The 14,638-nt window shown below is 44.7% G+C and overlaps 1 protein-coding gene across 1 annotated transcript in view; it reads left to right on the forward strand.

Moving 5' to 3' along the window:
- Window positions 1–14,638, forward strand: part of LOC144148606 (uncharacterized) — a 96,738-nt gene that overhangs the window by 16,989 nt on the left and 65,111 nt on the right. Inside the window, exons 6-7 of the mRNA XM_077680115.1 lie at window positions 6,160–6,327; window positions 11,502–11,561. Of these exons, the coding sequence (XP_077536241.1) occupies window positions 6,160–6,327; window positions 11,502–11,561 (228 nt within the window). The remainder of the gene's footprint in view (window positions 1–6,159; window positions 6,328–11,501; window positions 11,562–14,638) is intronic.

The following is a 14,638-nucleotide window of genomic DNA, read 5'->3' on the forward strand; positions in this document are numbered from 1 at the left end:
ATACCTTTTTGCATCACCTGCCTGTGTTTCGCCTGTTGGTGTAATTGAGCTTGAAAGCCTATGTCATTCCTTTAGGGGCGCTTCAAAACATCGATGTTGACCTTCACATCAATCGTAGCACGGGAACGTCAAGAAAACCAAGCATATCGGATGGAACCGGCCCTATCAGTCGTAAGTATCACTCGGTTGACGCAGCATTGTTCTGAGGTTCTAGAAGTCTTCTCAATCAATGTAATCCTAACACCAAGCCATTTGCCCTTAGCACTGGTTAAGTATTAAGTATCCAGCTAAGTATCCGGCTGGTGTTAAAATCAAGTGGCTCATGAAGTAAACTGGCTCGCATTTGGATTGTGTTTGCTGAAGCTTGGAATAAACTAGCTTGAAAATCTCCAATATTACTTACTGGGGTACTGTATCAGAGCTTTGAGTCAACTGAAAGTAAATTATCGAGTGCTGATGTGTTATCTTAATAATTTGCTAGCCATTCAAGGCTCGTCGGCCAAATACTGAGATAATACAAAATTGATGTTACAGTAACCATGGCTATGCTTATATTCATTGTCATAGTCTAAACAGATGACTAGGAGAAAGAGGTTGTAGCAAAGTTATGAACTTACAAGCCCAGGAAAGATTTTCAACAAATGCAAGCCTTAGCTTTAATGAAGACTTAAGCTTTGGTCAGAAAAAGAATTAAGCAATCAACAGTTTTAAACTAATGAGCTGCCAAGGAGCTCAGGTGTGCAGCCAAGACAACACCCTGCATTCAAGGCTACGTGCAAATACGCTGCTCTTGCTGCTTAGGCAATGATTGAAGTGTGGCCTGCGTTGGTTCTGAGCTTCGACATCTTCTTTTCTGTCTAAAGTTCGCACCTGCTTTTTAAAAACTGGGTGAGACTCGATAGCTGTTATATGAGCTAGTGCGTACCAGTTTTTACATAGTACGCATAGCATGAGTGCTTTGGAAATGTGCGACTGTAAGTGGCAGTGGTTAGTATGGAGCTGTTTTTGTTAGTATGATAGTTGTTTTGTTGTAGCTGATCGTAGCTTTCTCTTCGCTAGGACTGGCTTCAGTTCAGCGAGCTCACAAATTTGTTACCAACCGCCGATACACCCGATACTATACCTATGTCGTTAAGATTTATATTCCACTTGTTTTGGGAGGGGGAACGAAAAGGTGTCAGGAGAGTTGCACTGCATAAATGCTGGATTTGGACCTCATTTATAGCTTAATGATATCTCCTTACTGTAAGCTTGGGTTTTATGCTGTTGAGGCAATGGTTTAGCTTATACCAGTCACATTGTTTATAGCTGGAGGTACAGTGCAGGAGTTCTGCTCTTTGGAAAGGAAAAATAAGTAAGAGAGACTGCACTGGAATCTTCAAGGAATTAGATTATGGAGGAGATCTGCATGCTTTTTTACACTTCAGTGATGACGCAACAAACTTCCATGGAGAGCTTCCTAGCTTTGACTAAAGGGATCAGCGTTAGAGCACTGCACGGGCCCGGGCTGACCTGAAAGCCTGGATCCGGCCTGGCCCGCGGTCAGAAGCGTTTATTGGTGGGCACGGGCCGGGTTCAGGCCCGGAGCTGTGGGCCCAGGCCGAGTTCGGGCTTGAAGCCATAGGCCTGAGCCGTTATATGGCTCCGAGAATATTGCCACGTAAAAATATTTGCGTCGTGAAGTGTTGAAAAGAGCATTAAGAAGAATGTTCTGAGTTTACTTCCACGCACTTCTTGATGTTTTAAAACGTTTTTTGCTAGGCCTGATAGTCACCTTACTCTTATTGTGATCGAATTTCATGTATTCATCAAATTTTATATGATTGTGATATTGTATACGAAGGATATTGTTAGGAGAAACGCCATAACAGAGAACGGATTAATGTAGGAAACCCGGAGCTCTGCACGTATGTCTATGCAGACGTGTGTGTTATATGGCTCACCCATCGAAATGCAGTTCGAATGGCTGGAAATCAAACTTGCGTGCTAGAGAAACACCACCTTTGAGCAACCATTGCGGGCAAAACATTTCAATGCACACACAGTAACTGTGCATTGAAACCTGGCATCGAACATTTTAGCATACCAACTTGCACCCGCAAAAACCACGTGATGTCACCAAGAATCTGGTCAAAAAAGGTGATGGTGGCTCTGACATAAGAATACGAGACATTATTAAGCTAATAAGCTGATGTGACGTGAACTGAATATGGTGGAAGCAAAATTGCGTGTACTACTCAACTCTAAAGTTTTAAATTTCAGTCCATCAGTGCCCTACACACTAGATGCTCCGTCAGCCAAATATAATAAACAAATTATCTTTATCCTCTAAGCCCGGCTCTGCTCATGCACACGTGGTACATCCCTAGGCTTAGAAATAAATGGCTGGGCCCAGGCTGTGCTCACTATAGACGCTTGGGTCCGGCCTAGGTATTATGGGCCGGGTGGGGCTTGGCTTCCCAGGGCCTACAGATCAGTTAAAATTACAGCCCAATAAAAACACACACAAGGAAAAGTAAGGGCAGGCACTTGTCCTTGTGTGTGTTTTATTGCGCTCTAATTTTAACATGTGGAACCAACTAGCCTAGACGTCAATCTATGGATTAGGCCCGTGCAGTGCTCTAATCAACGTGGCCAGCTAGGACATCGGATGCGAAGGACACACATGAATGATTGAGTGCCTGTCGAAGGAAGAGACGAGAAGCAGAGTCAGAAGGATAGGTGAGCACATTTCATTAGCAAGGAATTCAGAAATCCAGTTTGGGATCGTTTGGGAGTTGGAGGTCGTAAGTTGAGGCCTTCATTCTGTCAAAAACATGGGGCAATCATTGATATTTTTCATGAAGATATCGCTGCTGGTAAATTTAAAGGGACAGACAACCTCTTTTTGTGAAGTCCATCTCCTGTACCTTATATGAAATACAATGCAGTAACTGCAAGGAATTTATAGATAGATTGGTGGGAATTATTCTAATTTGGCACTAAACTTTCTGACATCCGAAAGGTTGCTCCACGTAGGGTCTAAATGGGACGCTACTGTACGTTTTACAAACAACTCCGTTGGTTTCAATGCATTATTCACAAACCACATAAAGCAATAGGACAGACTGCGTTTTATTATTGTTTTACTTGGGGACTAGTTTTTAAATTTTCATCTCACGTACAGTAACAGTATCCTGCTGCATGGCTCACTGTCGTAACTGCCAGCGTTTGGTTTGGGAGCATACGTAAGGTTGGTAAATCTAAAAATTCCGCCCTCAAACATTCTAGGGCCCCTTTAGGGGAAGCCTTTTCAGTTCAAGGTGTTTCATATGGTGCCCCTTTATTTGGGATAGAGGGCATATACTCCACAGAAATCGGCTGCCTGTCCCTTTAAAGCACGGTTGATTTTTCGGTAAATGTCTTCTCAGCCATAGTCGGGCTCATGATAGGAGTGAGGGAGGGGGCCATTTGTTGCTGACTTGAGAACAACTTGCTTTTGCAGCTGTTAGCCCTACAGCACGACCCCCAGGTTCCATTGAGATATGCAACACTGAGTTCTGCGACAAAGAAGGCAAGTGGCTTTATTCGCACTGGCTTTTTTCCTCTGTTCCTTTTTCTGAAAGTGCATACTGCTTCACTATCAATCGATCAGACAATTTTTTTATTGAATCACTTATTTAAAGTCACCTTCGTCATCTGTTCAGTAAATCAGTTCAAAGTGGTAATTCAGTCAGTAAATCTGTGACATCCAGCGTAGAATAGTCAGGAGCATGGACACAAGTGTGTGTCCTTACATTTGCAAAGACTGGGGCGATTCACAGAGTGTGAACGTGTGTCGTTTTAAAGCTGGTAGCATTTTGGCTGTTCTGAAAGAAATGTTACATGACAGGCGCCGCCTTCGCACGAACTTTCACTGTACCAAGGCGCGTGTCATGTTATGTGATAAGGAAAACTGCCTTCTGATTAACATATATAAGAGCAGCGTAACTGAGATTTGCAAGAAAGAACTTCTGCAACAGCAAATTTTATCAGTGGTCTGCAATGCTCTTTGGCCTTAGGTGCTGCGCCTTAACTGTAAATTATATGAAGCCGGATGGAACTGCAGCAGAGCGGCTTTGTGGTATCTTATTCTGTGATTAAAAAAAAAAGGGTCAGAGGTGGCGTGACGCTGTGGCCTGGGGTCTTTTGATGACAATGCAGTTATTTTCTAAGAAAGTACCGTCTGTTGGAGAACAAATGTTGACAGAGCTACAAGATGTCAGTTTCTAGATTAAGGCAAGAAAATAGAGGGTTAATCTTTTCTTAGCAAGAAGACAGATTATGATGACATGGGTTTTTGTATTTCTGCGCAACATGTGTGCTCGCTCACTCTCACCCAATCGTTCGCTCAATCGCCCACACTCAATCACCCATGCTCACTCACTCACTCACTCACTCACTCACTCACTCACTCACTCACTCACTCACTCACTCACTCACTCACTCACTCACTCACTCACTCAATCAATCAATCAATCAATCAATCAATCAATCAATCAATCAATCAATCAATCAATCAATCAATCAATCAATCAATCAATCAATCAATCAATCAATCAATCAATCAATCACCGGTCAGCCAGTCAATCAATAAATCAACCGATTAATCAATCACCGGTCAATCAATCAATCAATCAATCAATCAATCAATCAATCAATGAATCAATGAATCAATGAATCAATGAATCAATGAATCAACCACGGGTGACACGCCATTGCACCTGTTGAAGAGGAAGGTTTGGATTCTGTTCCTCATTCTGTAAAATAGTACATTTCTGCCTCTTGTGTGAAGGAGGATATCAACAGGGACACCTTTTCAGCTGCAGTCTGTTGTGATGCGTTTTTTTTCTCAAAGCTACCCCATCTCATAGATTGCGTGCAATGCTGTCAAGACTGGAGAGTGTAATAAAGCACTTCTTGCAGCGAGATAAGTACGGAGCAAGGCTGCTCAAATACCATGAACTCAGTCATTTTAATCTTAATTCGTTAGTGTTATCTGAACAGACTTAGTTTATGTACGTTTACTACTGCAATATGCTACAGATTTTTTTTAGTATTTGCTGCAAGAGGAGCTCAGAGGTGGAGCCACGGGTCCAAAGGGAGTGGGGAGATGAGCACACCCGAATTTTGAGCAGACAATGATACTGGTTTTGACACCTCTGCGTTTCCTTTCAGCCATGTAGGCAGCATTATTTGTGTGCACTTATTGTCTTACCTTTATCAGGGTCTTAAAAATTTCTAAAAAAAATTCCCAGGCTGTGTTTCAAACCTTGGCACTTCGAACATGTTATATGCTCTGGTGAGCGCATTGTATACCACTGAACCACGATACAATTTGTTCACTTCTTGCTGCAGACGACTTACATAGGCTCCACTGCATTGCACGCTGTTAACGAAACGGAGTATAGGCGTAGATTATGCTCTGAGATGGAACTTGATCCGCTGTTAGCGCCCTCCCTAAAACCATGTTCGATTAGCAGAGCGATGTGAGTTTTCCTCCTGCCATCGTAGTTCCTTGAAATTTGGCTAGTCTGCCGTCCAGGCCAGTTTTGCATTACAGCATTGTGTCGTTTCAGCAACGAAAATGCACAAAAAAAAAAAAACATCGCACCGCGCAATCACAGTGCAACATGCAGTGCACTCACTGCAACATGCAGCGCACTCACTGCGTTTGCCATTGAAGCATTTTTAAGAATTAACTTCTTACTTTTTTTCCTGAATAATTTTTTCTAGAAATTATAAGGAAAAATATAGTGTCGTCTGCTTGCATGCCAATTTTAGCTGTGGTCACCTGCATAGAGTTTCATACTAATATATACATGAAACTCTATGGTCACCTGTCCCCTGCATTGAGCAGACGATCAGAGGGGTGCACAGTACTGTTTACAGAACTTATGGAGGCACGAAAAAGCGTGCAAGAAATTAATAATGTAAAAAAGCTATCAAAACAACTATTTACTTTTTTGAAAGATATCATGGTATCAAATAGGTCCAGTACACTGAGAGGGCGCTGCAGTCAATTAGTAGGCTGTCTGCCCGCGGCTTTCATCACAAAAAAGACCCTGCTGAAGGATTCGAATGGCAGACTATCCAAATTTCTATGGGCTATACCGCCGTTCCCTCTCTCGCGTTGCCCAGGGCAGATGCTGATCTACCTTGCGGGCTCCAACGGGCGGCCCTGCGAGGACTTCTACGAGTACGTGTGCGGCCAGTGGGCCCAGCAGCAGCCTGCCGGCACCACCTACGCCGACGTCGACGGGGCCCTGGCGTCCGAGATAGAGGCCCGCATGCACGACTTCCTCAATGGTACACATGCTGTATAAGCTTTTTTTAAAGCGACAGCTTTCTTACAGGGACTGATGGCATTCTGTCAGAAAACTAATTTTCCCATAGTCCGGTTGGTCAACCAAAAAGCTCTGATCAGATCTCTGGACACACTCTGTGTGCATGAAACCGGGATTCCATTCTGTCAAAACGGTTACTTAGAAATCGCGAAAAAGGACCGGCTCTAAATAAGACAATAGATTTATCGATCATGAAGGAGTACATTAGTATACCGTTATCTCATAAACCACGTATCGGTATACGTTTACATTGTCTGTAGATGCATTTACTTAGTACGTGAAAAATTGTCACGTGGGTTCGTTCTTCATTCGAGATTTGGGTCTTTAACGGAGCCATGCAGACAAAATAAAAGTTTGTTTTGTTCGAAAGATTCAGTGTTTTATAGTGCCCTCAGCGCTTGTCTGGCAGCAATGATGCTTTATTCACTGAGAAATTTAACATTTTAAGGCAAAATTTTGATTCTTCCGCTGAGTTGTGTGTTTTCGTGACGTCAACAATGACGTATCCAGAGCAGGGCCTTAAAACTAAAGATAGCCTGCTGACCAGGCCTGCTACCACCTCACAGAGTGCCGTTTGGTTATCTTGTTTATCACCCACTTTCATAGATGGCGCTGCATTACTGCTGATGTGGCTTGCTGTGTTTTCATATTTTTATTAGGGGTCATACTAATCCTTTCCTGAAACGTTAAGCTATGAATCGACAAACATGGTCATGTAAGTGACCGTGTTGCTTATGTCAGTCGGTCAGCGTTGTGCCAGACAAGCCCAACGCGTCCGACGGCTGTATTAGGCATTGTCAGCCGTCAAAGTGCTGCAGTAGCTGCTTTAGTGTTTACGTGTTCGTTCGTAACTTTAATGGTTCACCCCAACATTCTTACTTCTGTAAAAAGAATGTACCTAAATTTAAGCGCAAATAGCTTGTTCGGCAAGTTTATAAGCCCTGCCTAAATTTGCTTTTGCTTTTGCCGGCCTCAGCCAATTGCACAGCTGGGCATATGACATCATAGGTTCTGTTGTAGGAAATGAGCTAGTGAGTTGCATAACCATTTCCTTTTTCCTCGTTATATAGCTTATTTGAGCGAAGTTTATGTTAAAGGTGGTGTCAGTGTGATTCTAACGAGGCAATCTATCGAATAAACCAAACCTGTGTTTTGTCTGCATGGCCCCTTCTAAGGTTTGACGGTTGATCGGACGCTGTTTCAGAAGAAGTTGGATGTACTTTTGGTGAAGGTTTTGACTCACATTTGATGCAATTTCAATGTTAAAAAGCTTTCGCGCTTCTTTCAACTTTATTTAGGGAAGGAAGGTAAATTTTCCTGTCACCCACCGCAGTGATCCAGTGGCTCCCAAGGATGCGGGTTCGATACCAGCCAGTGTGGCTGCATCTCACATGGAAGCGAAAAGTGAAAGCCCCCGTGTGCTGAGATTTGGACGCGCATTAAAGATCTTGAACATCTTAAAGTAGCGCAAACTCAACACAGATACTGGACGAAGGAAGTAGACAGACTACAGTGCTGACTTGCAACTGAAATTTTATTAGAACGGACGCAAATTGACATAGTAACAACCTCATACCCATGTGACTGCACATCATATAGAAGTCACATACATTCAGGTTTTTTTTGTTCTTGTTTTTAGACACGTATCAAGTACATATGTCTGGGCTTTGGTCTGTCTATGTCCTCCATCTTGTGTCCATGCTGAGTTTGCACTGCCGCATAATGTTCGAGAACCGCTATCAACTAGCCCAATTGTCGATTTTTCTACATTAAAAATCCCTTGGTGGTCAGAATTAATCTGGAGCCCTCCACTACAGCAAGCTTCACTGCCCAGGCGTAGCTTCGGTGCGCTAAACCCCAAAAACTATGAATAAGAGTTTTCTTTCCATGAAAGACCAAGGACTAGGTAGAAGGCTGAACCGAGGAAATTTGGCGCAAAGGATGGACTTGGCAGAACTCATAATAGAAGTAGCTAAAAATCTCTGGTGGATATCTTTTTCGTGCAGTGGACATAAACAGAAGGATGGTGATGATGATTATGATGATGATAATGGCGGTGGTGGTTAGGCCCTCCCCTGGAAGGTAGCCATTGGGCTGGGCTGTTGTAATGTTCCTTTCACAAGGCCCTGCTACAATTTCTGTGTGGTATCCTTGCCCCAGTGCAAAAGGAGTTTCCTTGCCTCACAGCGTGTTCATGGTGTTGACTTCGGAGTGCAGATGTGATCCTTGTGTTCGCTTTTCTGTCCATGAGCTTTGCAAACATCTTAGCAAGAAATTGCATGTGAGTGAGGAAATCACTGTGACGTGAATGAATAAAAATCAGAAGCCCCGTCGCCTAATGACGACGATGGTTGAAACGTGAACCTTTCTTGCATGCGAAAATCAAATGGCGATGTTCCAAAGTCAAAACTGCTGCAATCAAAGTCCAAGTGTCAACGATCAAAGTGTAAACTGCTTGCGAGTCAAAGCCCAAACTCAGACGACAGCAAAAGAATTCGTCATGAGAAAGCTTGAGTGTCCCCCCCATCCACTGTCATAGTCAGACCATTGTCGTCGTCCAAAAATCCAAACTGCCGGAGTCCAAAACCAAACCCCACTTAAATCAGCCAAAGTCCAAAGCAGGGGTGGAACAGCTTCGCCTTTTGCGCCATTGAGTGCCAAACCTGTTTACCTGCGCCATCCTGCGCAGAACCGCCCCTATTGCGCCAAATTCGTTTATCAGCGCCATTCTGCGCCACAGAGCCCGAAGTGTGCCACGAAATATGACCGTCATGATGTCCCATACCCGAAAAATTTGGATAAAACAACGTGTTTTGCGATTTTCAATGCGGTTATGCTTTCGGTTTCATCAAGACGATGAGCGGGTACGGAAGTTGGCTTTTGCTGTGCTGTAAGGCCGCAGGCACTGCGCGTCCTCTCCGCCTTCACTTTGGATTTATTTTTGTCACATTAGCACGGTTTTGTTTGCCAGTGCCGGCCGCTGCACCTCAATCAATGAAAAATGACCAAAAGTGAGTGAAATGTTTTTGTGTCACATCGCAAACAGATAGAAAACAATACTGGCAAATGGAAAAGAATGCTCGCATTGTAGTTTCTTGGAGGTGAACTTCAATTTATTCGACCATTTTAGGCGAGCGTAGCTGCATGTATTCAACAAACACGGTCTTGGACGCTTTACCCTCAATTGGTTATTCAGCAATTACGCCTTCGAACACGCTCGCGTTATGTAGTCTACCGCGTACGTTCGTCAACTCTTGCAACCCCGTGATGGGCGAACACGAAGCTGTGTTCTGCATTGCACGCATTGAAACAGCTGTTCGATAGAAAAAGTGCAAGCAAACGCCTTGTTTTACGGAATGACGCCATGAGTTTACTTAACACTGCCGTCTACCGGACACGAAGCGAAGCCTGTTATCTCATCCCCTTTGACTCTTCACGTTAGATTTACCCTTTGAACGGTGATAACGCGTCGCACTCGCTCCGCATATTGTAAATTTCAAGATATAGTGCAAGAACTGCGTTCCTGGTTCGAAGTAGGTTCTAGTGCGCGGTAGAACCCCTATATAGTAGATGGATGAATGAATGAATCTATTTAGAAGGGAGAGGTCGAGCACCTCGTGCAGGGAAGGGGAGGGAGAGGATAGGAAATAAACCAGCGAGGGAGGGGGTTCACTTACAACATGTGTTCGCCCCGCACACGGACCACTTGATTTAAGCCATTTTCACTAGACCTGTACGTCCAGCAAATGTCCACAGGGTCAGTAAAGTTTCACGTCGCTTGAAGGCGTTATCCATTCTTGAAGGGAAGTGACGTGAGGAGGTAGACACCTACGCCATTCCTGGGAGAGTCCGACACAGTCCCAGAGAAGGCGGTGTATGGTGGGTCGGTCGGCACTGCACAGGGGGCAGGGAAGGGTAGGAGGGGAAACAGGTGTGGAGCCATTTGGTCTCTTTGTGCCGAAACGCCGGTACCAGGTCTATCGGTCGCGGACGTCAGGAGTGACCGCTGTGCCGGAGCGGGTCTTGTGTAGAAGGACCTGGAGGCCTCGTGGAATGTCCTCGGGAACTCGTGGGTCTGGCCTTGGGGTCGTTTCCTTGAGGTGACGGCGTCGCCGCATTTTTCGGATAAGGCGTTCAACGACGGGGTTTTTGAGGGCAGGTTCAGGAAGCTGGGCGGGCGTTGCATGATAGTTCTGGGAGGTACGAAGTGACACAGATGCCATGCGATGGGCCGTCTCATTCCCTGGGTTGGACTGGTGGCCGGGGGTCCATTCTATAAGAATTGTGGTGTCATTTATTTCGGCGAGGTTGTCGATGCTCTAATTGCATTGGATAAATAGATGAAACTTATATGGCAGGGGGGCTGGCAGAGCAGTGTGGCCAGCCCCGCTGCCACATGGCCTTTCTAGCTGCTCCAAGCCTACTACAAAAGGCAACTTTGTCTGCTCCCAGGTCTGCTCCCAAACCCATGTACCCTGTTCCACCCCTGCTAAAGCCAACTCTCATGCAACAAACCCAAAGGAAATGCTGAGCTATTCAAATGTGATAATGCCGCAATAGGATAGATGTCGGCTTCATAATGTGAGGGATGCAGGTTCGATTCCGACCACGGGAAGCGTTTCGTTCTCGTTTCATCATCATCATCATCATGTTGCCTCCCATTATGTAAAGTTGGCTTTCCTGCAGTGCACTTTGGTTACTACACCGCCATCAGTGAGAACAAGAAAGCTTTATTTAAGAAGAGCTCCATACACCGTGCTAGGAAAGTCAGCGTTCAGGCCTGCTGGCTTTGCGCTGGTACATTTTCGCACATTCTGTGCACTCAATGAATTTCTACGACTACATTTTTTTTTTATTTTTTGAAATCTTGGTAGCCAAGGCAAGCACCTTTCTGCTAGCACTTTGTTGTCGCCTGATGCATTATTTTAAACCCTTGAACTGTACGGTTAAACGTGTGCTTCATTTTTTTGTGGCTCAGCTTGGGGTGATTTTTTTGTGCCCCACACTTAGTGCTCTAGTTGGTGAGACCCTTGAGGCAAGCAAAATAAATTCAAGTGATGCCCACGTTCTAGTACAGGCTAGCTTGAGGGCTGGATCTGTGACCCCCACACTACTATCTGTGCCCCTCTTCCGCAGGGCCTTCGCTGCAGAGTATTCGGCCGCTGTTCCTGTTCTGGAGCAACTGCAACCAAGGGTGTAAGTGGCCTGGGCCTCCTGGTTGCATGCACTGGCCTCTCGTCTCTCGCTCCCTCTCTCGGAGTACTGACACGAAATTTTTGTGCTACATTATTTTTTGTTGCTACGGGTGCCTACCAGCGCAGTACTCATAGAAAGATACATTATATGGTCATTTGCAGTGTTAATATTTATTTACAACTTTGCTTATTCATGTCAGTTTCGGTTTAACTCTTTCGTGACCACCGAAAAGCGGCCGATTTTGAGTGCTTCCAGAAAACTTTTTTTTTCCTCTTGAGCAACTAGACACATTTAGCATTACTCTTCATGCAATTGTAGCCTATAGATTTCTCTTTCACACACATAACAGCAGTTTTGTGAAAGGTGTAATTATTGAGAGTGTGTTAAGCAACGAAACAAAAAATGCAGACGATAAGTATACACAAAACACAAATAGGTGATTTTACTGTGCCTAAAATTATTTTTGGAATTTTAATATATACAAAATGTTTCTACCTTCCTAAGCTATGATTCAGTATATACGTGAATGCTGTACACCAAGTTCTGGATTTTTGCGGGCCTACCAACCGAGCGACTCTGACAGGTGCGCCACTCTGTGAAGCCACTCGAGAGTCAGCCGGTCTCTCTAAAATATGCATCCAAGCATACCTATTTGCATTCTCACACAAAATTCTTGTCACCTCAGTGGTAAAAACCAAGAAAAAAATTGGTCGCGTATCTGCTCCTTTCGTTGCAAATGCCGGCAAAAGACGATAGTCTTTATCGGCTTTTGCGAAGTAAATGCCTCCCTTCGCTTTCCCGCTCACCTCTCATCTTGTTCCTCTTGCATCGCACTCCTCCCAAGGTAAAGACGGCAAAGGTTTGCTTAAACCATTTTAAATTTCCCGCGTTCCACTGCTCCAAACCGGGTGTCTCGATGCGAACGCTGCCGTATGGCGGAGACGCGCGTTAATCGAGCCGACTTCAACGTTTGTAGAACCGCGTTTCCCTACTCCACGTGCGTTGCAAGCAGAACGTGGAACCAATCTAGTGGGACCTTGCGTAACTGTTGCCGGTTGATTTCTTAAAATGGCGCTAGAAGCTATAGTGGCGCGGGCGACAGCAGGCGACGGCGGAGTGAATTCTTTTTCTGCAGTTGATGAAGTATTTAATTTCGCAAAAGTAAAGTATTTTTGATTTTTTTATAAAGGAACACTGCAAATATCACTTCTGTATTGGTTTGTTGTCTCATATTTGCGTAATGTCTTGTTCTTCTTCAACAATGTTGACAAGTATGAACATTACACCGGACATAGACGGGTAGATTTAGCTGTGACTATATAAGACTATTGCGCACGCATTGTTTTGCTTTGGCCGGGTGGCTGAATCGAGTCACAGACAGACAGACGGACAGACAGACATAGAGACAGACCAAAATTCCTGGGTTTAAGTAGTCCAAGAAAGACTATCGCCTTTAAAATTGGCACTTTTAAGAAGCAGCGCATGTCACTCCGCAGCGCTAATTTTACATCAACACCATGCTGTCTTGAAGGTAATAACATGATATGGCACGATGCATTTGGCAAAGTATCCCGGCCGCATGTTGTTGAGACCCTACACATGAAAGTAATGCCGCAGTCGTAAGACATTAGGCATGTTTTCTTTATAACTACGGCGCGAAGTCAAAAGTGAACATTTCCTGGCAGCACCTGTCGAAGTCTGAAGCTGTTGAATGGGACAGTGTCTTCATCAGAAATAAAATATGAAGAATCCACATCGTTGCTGGAGTCATCACTGTTGCTGGGGTAAAAAAAAAAATCAGCAGCAGCAGTGGCCGAAGTCCCTCAAACCGCTGTCTGCCTTTGCTGAGCATGCAGTAATTCGCCCAACTTGCCTCTACCTTGGGTTCCAGTTTCACTCGCAACGCCGTCTGCCCACACGAAATGTAAACAAGTGGGAACGAAACTGAAAAGGGGGTTTCCAATGTACACGCCAGATGGCGCCAGTTGTCCAAATAGTGCCGTTTTTACTTTTTGCGGGAGGTTTGAAAATCATTGTACACCCGTGCACGGTGGCCTGTGGCGTGGTCACGATAGAGCTAAACCAAACGAACACCGAGGTGGCCGCCATGACAGGAGGGCTCTCATGACATCACCATTCTCGTAGCACCACGACCGGTCTGTACGTGCGTGCAGAAAAAAAGCGAGCGCACGTGCACGCGTCCAGACCGGCCATGGTTGCACACGCCCGGACAGCATAATGTCCATCCCAAAACTGTGACGTGATGTCCAAAGCGGAGCTGTGCGCGTCAACAGCAGCCATTTCGTTACGTGGACGATGTTCTTGTGCTTCTGGACTGTAGTAATTTAGGAAAGGTTTGATATATGCGTCTGTGAAACACTTAATCTATTTCAGGTCAGCACTCGTCTTGTGTTTTGGTGTCCTTGTTTATATTCGCGCTGTAGCTATGTTTAAAACAGCAGCCAGTGCCGTGGCTACATCACGGGAGCGCTGACGTCGGTAGTTTGGAGCGAGGCACTAAACGCGTCATGCTGATACCAATGTCAAAAGGGGGTCCATCCTGAGCTTTCGCGTGTGTGCGGAGACTAAAATTGACTTAAAATATGTTATAGTGAACAGTCATGGTAGAACCTCCTGGTGGGTATGTCCACATACAAAGGAAGCTTTTTACATAGTTATCTCAGCTTTGAAATTTCGTGTCAGTGGAGCCATGAGAACAAAATACAAGTTTGTTTTATTCGGAAGAGTTCGTGTGTTATAGTGCTCCTAGCGCTTGTCTGGCAGCAAATGTTGCTGTATTCACTGAGAAATTAATCCATTTATGTTAAAAATTTGATTCTCCCGCCAAATTGTGCGTTTTCCGGAGGTCAGCAATGACACTATAAGCGCGCACACCGTATTTTCTCTCGTATAACCCACCCCTGCATACAACCCGCAGCTGGACTTAATGTCGACGAATAAAAAAATATATCCCCGCGTATTGTCCGCATATTTTACACATAAAAGGATCAACCAAAGCCACTGCTCAAGCAACATTCCACATTTGTTTATGCAAAAAAAATTACCTAGCTGACTAC

Source organism: Haemaphysalis longicornis, unplaced genomic scaffold (assembly GCF_048455015.1).
Source record: "Haemaphysalis longicornis isolate Haplotype H1 unplaced genomic scaffold, Haemaphysalis longicornis Haplotype H1 scaffold_8, whole genome shotgun sequence".
Lineage (NCBI taxonomy): Eukaryota > Metazoa > Arthropoda > Arachnida > Ixodida > Ixodidae > Haemaphysalis > Haemaphysalis longicornis.